Source organism: Cebus imitator, unplaced genomic scaffold, assembly GCF_001604975.1.
Source record: "Cebus imitator isolate Cc_AM_T3 unplaced genomic scaffold, Cebus_imitator-1.0 Scaffold206, whole genome shotgun sequence".
NCBI lineage: Eukaryota > Metazoa > Chordata > Mammalia > Primates > Cebidae > Cebus > Cebus imitator.
In genome coordinates, this window is record NW_016107521.1 from 3,773,931 (window position 1) to 3,782,279 (window position 8,349).

Sequence of the window (8,349 nt, forward strand, 5' to 3'; positions counted from 1 at the left end):
AGCTATCCTTCAATGTGGTCTGTCTTAATGAATGTTCCAGGTATGTTTGAAAGAAATGTGTGCTTTGCTGTTCTTGCTTTTAGTGTTCAATGAATGTTGAACTTAAATAACAGAGAGAGAGGCTCTTTAAAAGAAATAATATTTATTTGAGAATGGGCATTGCAATGGCAATATACATACCATAGTAAATGATGGCAAAGAAAGACAAAGGTTTTTAAAGGAAAGCTGAGAAAAATGGGGATTACTTGATTATTTGAGATAATTATCCTTGGCTGCAAGAATCAATAAAAAGGGTAATGCCAGTCTGAGGTGAGACAAATAGTTGCTGGGCAGATGTTCTCACAGAAGTGTTCTGTGTGTGTGTGTGTGTGTGTGAGGTTTCAGTGGCCTTTGTGGAGGGTTGTAGTTTTTTCAGTCTTTCTTTCGTGATAATTCTTGTATGAGGCATTCATGTGTGGGAACCTTCCCTTTCTGGCCTTCCCTGGCTTCATTTTCCAGGGTTGTTAATACAAGTGACACCATTTTGATCCCGATGACTTTGCCATTTCCTTCTTTTGATAAAGATTGCTCTCCAAAAGCATCACTGGTCAGTCATCCTGTTAGGTTTTGATTGCCCCTTGGTGCTGGGATGGACCTGTCCTGGGTTGTTGGTCTGATTACACATTGGAGGGAGTGTCTAGTGACAAGAAGTCCATATCAAAATTCTTTTAGTCAAATTTGAACAACAAGTGAGGTTTGGAGTGAGTGATTTTTAGGCTAAGTCTATTTGGTGTCCACTGTCAAATTCAATTTTTCTTGTTCCGTAGGCACTAGCTATCACCAATATTTAACATTGTTAAAATGTTCTTATTACACAAAGCAATCTACAGATTCAGTGCAATCCCTATCAAAATACCAATGACTTTCTTCACAGAAATAAAAAAACAATCGTAGATTTTGTATGAAATCACAAAAGACCCTGAATAACCAAAGCAACCTGACAAAGCTGGAAACATCACACTACCTGACTTCAAAATATACTACAAAGCTATAGTAACCAAAACACCATGGTACTGGCAAAAAACAGACAGATAAATAAACACCGAGAATAAGAATCGAGAACCCAGAAATAAATCCACATGTTTACAACTAAATCATTTTTGACAAAAGTACCAAGAATATTCATTGGGAAAATTTCTTCAATAAATGGTGCTGGGAAAACTGTATATATATATATGTATATGCAGAAGAATAAAATTGAACCTCTTACCATCTCTTACCATAAACAAAAATCAACTCTAAATGGATTAAAGACTTAAATGTAAGATCTGAAACTATGAATCTACCAGAAAAAATTGGGAAAACTCTTCAAGACATTGGTCTGGGCAGAGATTTTTTGAGTTAGACCTCAAAAGCATAGGCAATCAGAGCAAAAAATAGACAAATGAGATTACGTCAAGCTAAATAGTTTCTGTACAACAAAGGAAACAATAAACAGAGTAAAGAGGTTGGTTCAACATCTGAAATTATGTAATGCAATTACTCTAATGCACAATACCAACAGAATAAAAAAAGATCATCTCAATACATGCAGAAAAGGTATTTTACAAAGTCCATCATTCTTTCAGGATAAAAACACTCAACACACTAAGAACATATTTTAAAACAAATACATGAGTTGATAGCAGAATTATTCATGATAGACAAAAAGTGGAAAAACTACAATTGTCCATCAGCTGAGAAATAAAGAAAAGGTGGTATTTCTATACACTGGAATATTATTTGGCCTTAAAAAGGAATGAAGTAATGATATATGCTACAAAATGGATGAACCTTAAAAACATTATGCTAACTGAAAGAAATCAGATTCAAAAGGCCACATATTATAAGATTCCATTTATGTAAAATGTCCAGAATAAGCAAATGTTATAGTTTACAAAAAGTAGATTAGTGGTTTCCAGGATGAAGGAGGAGGGAATGGAGAGTGACTTCTTAGTGGATATGCAATATATTTTGGGGTAATAAAAATTTTTGAAATTGATAGTAGAGATGGTTGCAAAGCATGGTGAGTATCCTAAAGTCCAGTCAGTTGTTTACTTTAAAATGGTTAAAATGATAAATTTTGTTATGTGAATTTTATCTCAATTAAAAATGTATGCCTTATGTGAATTCTAGAGTATACTAAAAATAACACAAAGTAGTAAAGACAAATTCTTCATAGTGTGAAGTAAAATGGAATTCTAAAAAATAATCTAAAAGAAGGCAAGAAAGGGGTAAAAGAGAAGGAAAAAAACAGATTTTATAGAGTGACATCACCAAGATAACAGAACAGATGGTAACCCGCTCACGTCCCTCCAACAAGAATTCTGAACCCATCCACAGTCAAAAGTCCCCGTGAGAGCCTCAGGATTTAAGAGTCTGTGAAACTCTGGCAGAGCCCAAGTCCTAGGAAGTTCATTTTGAGGGTGGAAATGGTTAATCTGCTTAGTCTGTGCCCTGGTTCAAGCCCAGAAATGGCACAGCTCATCAAGAGGCTTTGCTATACATCTTCTCACAGAGAAGCAATACTCTTCTTAGTGCCAAATCTTGATTGCACCTTCTGCATCCACATCACATTCCAGTTTATATCTTCTTTGACACTCATTAATATTATTTTTGTAATTTCCTTTTTTTTGTTTACCTCACTTTCTCACAGATTATTTTAGTGAGTGGGAGCCAGCAATCTAAGCTAAGCACCATGTTAGGAAGAACTTGAACCCAAAGACTCAGAGAAGTCGAATAGCTCACCCGAAGCTAACAGGGCCTGAAAACCTTTGGTCCAGGTTTGGAATCAAAGCAGGAATGTAAATTAGTTCAACCATTATTTGTGGAAGACAGTGTGGTGATTCCTCAAAGTCCTATAACCAGAAATACCATTTGATCCAGCAATATCATTACTGGGAGTACACCCAAAGGAATATAAATCATTCACTTACAAAGATATATGCATGTATGTTCATTGTGGCACTATTTACAATAGCGAAGATATGGAATCAATCCAAATGCCCATTAATAATAGACTGGACAAAGAAAATGTGATTCATGTAAACCATGGAATACTGTGAAGCCAGAAAAAGGAACGAGATTATGTCCTTTGTAATGACATGGTTGGAGCTGGAAGCCATTATCCTCAGCAAACTTACACAGGAACAGAAAGCCAAACACTGCATGTTCTCACTTAGAAGTGGGAGCTGAGGCCAGGTGCAGTGATTCATACCTGTAATCCTAACATTTTGGGAGGCCAAGGCAGGTGGATCACCTGAGGTCAGAAGTTTGAGACTAGCCTGGCCAAAATGGCGAAACCCCACCTGTACTAAAAATGCAAAAATTAGCTGGGCATGGTGGCAGACACCTATAATCCCAGTTACTCAGGAGGCTGAGGCAAGGGAATTGCTTGAACCTGAGAGACAGAGGTTGCAGTGAGCCAAGATCATGCCACTTCACTCTAGCCTGGGCAAAAGAGCAAAACTCTATCTATCTCAAAAAAAAAAAAAAAAAAAAAGGGGGAGCTGATCAATGAGAACAGATGGACACAAGGAGGAGAACAACACACACTGGGGCTGTCATGGGGCTGAGGGGAGGGAGAGCCTCAGGATAATTACACTAATGCATGCAGAGCTTAATACCTAGGTGATGGGTTGATAGGTACAGCAAAACACCATGGCACACATTTACCTGTGTAACAAGACTGCATGTCCTGCACATGTATCCCAGAACTTAAAAAAAACCCAACAACCTTCCTGTATACCACCTGCCATTCTGATTTTCTTCTACCAGAGTATCCAGCTTTCCCAGGAGATAACCCAGAGCAAACACCACACCTTAGTGTGTAGAAATACACACATATACCTGTGGACAAGCTTATCCAATGCAAACCACTAATACACTCTGAACTCCATCCTCACGACCTCCTTGGTGAGTTCTGAGCCTAGGAAGCCAATTTGTGAATCTAGAGCAATTAATTCACATTTGTCTATGAAAAGCAACAAGGGAAATGATACTCCAGAGGCCCAGAACCTAGAAATAGTCCTGTGACAATGTGCACAAAGAACATCTAAGATCCATCAGTGAAATCCGGTGGTTGCCTTATAGCTGGCCCAGTGCAGCCTGCAGCCCCAGATCTTCTCACCCTTCTCATTTGTTACAGGCTAAGGAGAACCCTGAGCAAAAGAACTGCAGAAACAGAGTGGTTTCCTATGGTAGTGAAAGCTGTTTAGGTTAGAGAAAATACGGTGACTACTATAAGAAAGGGGCAGGGTTATGCTTTCCCTTTAAGATCCCAGTCAGCTTTCATTCTATCCTGAGATGAGCAGTGGAAAATGTGCCCTTACAGAGTGAGTTACTTACGTCTGCCTCTGCCGAGGAAGAGGTTTATGTAAGTGGCTGTGTTTCAAGGTGCTTAAGAGTATGGGGACTTGGCTTCAGGGTCTCAGTGAGTATTTAATGCCTTCTTGGTAATATTGCACAAGTAACTTATTTTACTAAGCTTTGAAAGTTATTTGTGAAATGTGTGTAATAAGATTTACAAGTAATCAAGTTGATGCTTCATTGTACAGTGTTTATGTTACAAAATGGCAATTCTTATTTCCTTTGTGTTATGTGAACTGAGAACCTGCAAGCCAGGGAATGTGGATGTTAATGAATAGATAGCAAGGATGGAAGTGACCTGAAACTCACCTGTCCAGCAGTACTCATCATCTTGCTTTTGTGTTTGAATCCCTCTGTCTCCTCACTCTCCCTTCCTAGGAGGATTGAGTTGAAGGGAACAATGGTCAGAACTTGGAAGGAAGGTCCGGGGTGAGAAGTTTCTCTGTTAGAGAAGGCTATAAGTACCACAATTTTTACAGTTTTTTACATGTTTCTCTTCTCTTCTTTCAGAAAGAATGGTGGAATGGAGAAAAGTAACCAGTCCAGTGTCTCTGAATTCCTCCTCTTGGGTCTTTCTGAGAAGCCAGAGGAGCAACCTCTCCTATTTGGCATCTTCCTGGGGATGTACCTGGTCACTGTGTTAGGGAACCTTATCATCATCTTGGCCATCAGCTTTGACTCACACCTCCACACCCCCATGTACTTTTTCCTGGCCAATCTCTCTTTTGCTGATGCTTGCTATTCTTCCACCACAGTCCCTAAGATGTTGGTGAACATCCAGACACAGAGTCAGACCATACCATTTGGAGGCTGTTTAGCTCAGATGCATTTTTTCATGATGTTTGGGGCACTGGATGACTTCCTCTTGGGGGTGTTGGCCTATGACCGCTATGTGGCCATCTGCAAGCCTCTTCACTACCCCACACTCATGAGTCCTTTTATGTGCATGCTCCTTCTCACAGTATGCTGGATTCTCACCAACCTTGCTGCCCTCTTACACACCCTGCTCATGGCAAAGCTTTCTTTCTGTGTAGGCAACACCATTCATCACTTCTTCTGTGACGTGGTCCCTTTGCTACAGCTCTCCTGCTCAGACACAAGCACCAACCAGGCAGCCCTGTTCACTGTGGGCTCCATCATACTCACTGGTCCTCTCTCCCTGATCATTTTGTCATATATAAACATCATCTCCAGCATCCTCAGGGTCCCATCTGCCTCTGGCAGGCAAAAGGCCTTCTCCACCTGTGGATCCCATCTCACTGTTGTCTTCTTGTTCTATGGTGCAGCAATTGGTGTCTATCTGTGGCCCCCTTCCTCACAATCAGAGGGTAAAGACAGGGTTGCAGCTATATTTTACACAGTGGTGACCCTCATGCTGAACCCCTTCATTTACAGCTTCAGAAACAAGGATATGAAGACAGCACTGAGAAAGCTTTTGGCTTGAATGCACTTTTCTCCCAGAGACTCTAACCTTATGTCCATATTTGGAAATTATTCCACAGAAGGCCCACATGCTCAGGAAAAAATATCCCTCTCTCCCACCCCCATGCTTAGCTATTAGGGAATAATTCCTCCCAAAACAGCCCCTTATGCTCAAATTGGAATCTGCATCTGCTTAATGTAACTCTGTAATAACTTCATGGAGGACTTGTATTGCATATAATTTTTGCACTTATTTCTCTGCTGTCTTTAGGGAGATCTCAACCTTTCTAGGGCAAGATCAGTAAAAAATTATTTGTAGATGTTCTGATAAACATGTGAATGATTTTAAAAGATACCATTTAGTGAGCATTTATTTATCGTTACCCTTTGCCAGTCACTGTGTCAGGCGTGGGAGATACTGAGATAAGGAAGCCTCTGTTCTTTAGGAGCTCTCTTTCTATTGCAGCGTGTAGTTGTGCACATACACAAGTAACCATAAAATAGATGTGGTAGTGATGGTTTTACCATATAAATGAATATTCATTTCATTCCATGTATTTAGCTGGTTATGTGTATTATCTAATTTGGTCCCCCCTCCCTGGCAACGCTTTTGAGTTGGGAACTATGGTTATCACATTTTTGAGATGAAAACACTCTGACTAGTAAATCCTTGCTACTCTATCCTTCTTTTCAATGCTGGTGTTTGTACCAAAAGATAAATTCATATTCAACAAATACTGTATTTGTATGTATATAACCATCATGTACCAGGTATTGTGTAATGCGCTATTGCTAATAGTAAAAATAGTAAAATATTGTTCCTGTCTTAATATAATGGAGACAGACACATAATCAGTTTGAGGTTCTCAAGTCAGACTGTGATAGTTGCCATAATGAGGGCTAGAGCACAAAGGGAAGAAAATGGTTAGTTACAGTTTTTAACCCATGAAGTGATATTTTATTGGATCTGAAAGTGTGAATTTTTGAAAGGATAAAGAAAGAGGAAGAACAAGGATCATATAGGGATAGGCTGTTTGCAATAGAGGCCATGCTGGTCCATGGAGCCAGCCCAGGCCAACATTGGAAATGATCTCTCAGTAGTTCCCATACTGAAAATGCGTCTTGCCCAATTTTTCCAGTCTCCATGAAGTCTCTTGTTTAAATCTTTTTTCCTATATTTCTTCTTCTAGGTGTCAGTGTGTCTTAGTTATGGCTGCAGATTATCATGACCTGGGTCTTTTGAAGAATACTGATAACTCAAATTTTACTCTACACCTCTTTGAACACGAAGCCCTAGTATCTTTATTTCTAAAAATAAATAAATAAATATAGGACATTCTAGTGTGCAGTTAGGGTTTAGAAACACTATTTTTTAAAAATTGTATTTTAAGTTTGGGGGTACATGTGCAGATCTTGCAGGATTGTTGCATAGGTACACACATGTTGTAGTGGTTTGCTTTCTCCTTCCCCCCGTCATCTACATCAGGCATTTCTCCCAGTGATACCCTTCCCCAACCTCTCCACCACCGCTGTCCCTCCCCTCGTCCTCCACCCCTCAACAGACCCCAGTGCATGATGTTCCCCTCCCTGCGCCCATGTGTTCTCATTGTTCAACACCTGCCTATGAGTGATAACATACGGTGTTTGGTTTTCTGTTCTTGTCAGTTTGCTGAGAATGATGGTTTCCAGATTGATCCATGTCCCTGCAAAGGACATGAACTCATCCCATCCCTTTTTAATGGCTGTATAGTATTCCATGGTGTATATGTGCCACATTTTCTTTATCCAGTCTTTCACTGATGGGCATTTGGGTTGGTTCCAGGTCTTTGCTATTGTAAACAGTGCCGCAATGAACATACATGTGCATGTGTCTTTATAATAGAATGATTTATAATCCTTTGGGTATATACCCAGTAATGGGATTGCTGGGTCAAATGGAATTTCGAATTCTAGATCTTGAAGAATCGCCACACTGTCTTCCACAATGGTTGAACTAATTTACACTCCCACCAACAGTGTAAAAGTGTTCGTATTTCTCCACATTCTCTCCAGGATCTGTTTTCTCCAGATTTTTTAAAGATTGCCATTCTAACTGGTGTGAGATGGTATCTCGATGTGGTTATGATTTGCATTTCTCTAATGACCAGTGATGATGAGCTTTTTTTCATATGTTTGTTGGCCTTATAAATGTCTTCTTTTGAAAAGTGTCTGTTCATATCCTTTGCCCACTCTTGTGTGGGTTTATTTGTTTTCTTCTTGTAAATCTGCTTTAGTTCTTTGTAGATTCTGGATATTAGCCCTTTGTCAGATGGGTAGCTTTCCAATTCTGTTGGCTGCTGGTTCACTCTATTGATTGTTTCTTTTGCTGTGCAGAAACTCTGAAGTTTAATTAGATCCCATTTATCTATTTTGGCTTTTGCTGCCAGTGCTTTTTAGTGTTTTAGTCATGAAGTCCTTGCCTATGCCTATATCCTGAATGGTATTGCCTAAGTTTTCTTCTAGGGTTTTTATGGTGTTAGGTCTTATGTTTAAGTCTTTAAT

At 39.5% G+C, this 8,349-nt stretch overlaps 1 protein-coding gene across 1 annotated transcript; it reads left to right on the top strand.

The window, feature by feature from the left end:
* Positions 1 to 4,905: 4,905 nt before the first annotated feature.
* On the top strand, positions 4,906 to 6,454 carry LOC108317744 (olfactory receptor 1N2-like). The gene has a single exon (XM_017548400.2). It carries the CDS (start codon positions 4,910 to 4,912, stop codon positions 5,828 to 5,830), a length of 921 nt encoding a protein of 306 aa, XP_017403889.2. The 5' UTR covers positions 4,906 to 4,909; the 3' UTR covers positions 5,831 to 6,454.
* Positions 6,455 to 8,349: the final 1,895 nt, after the last annotated feature.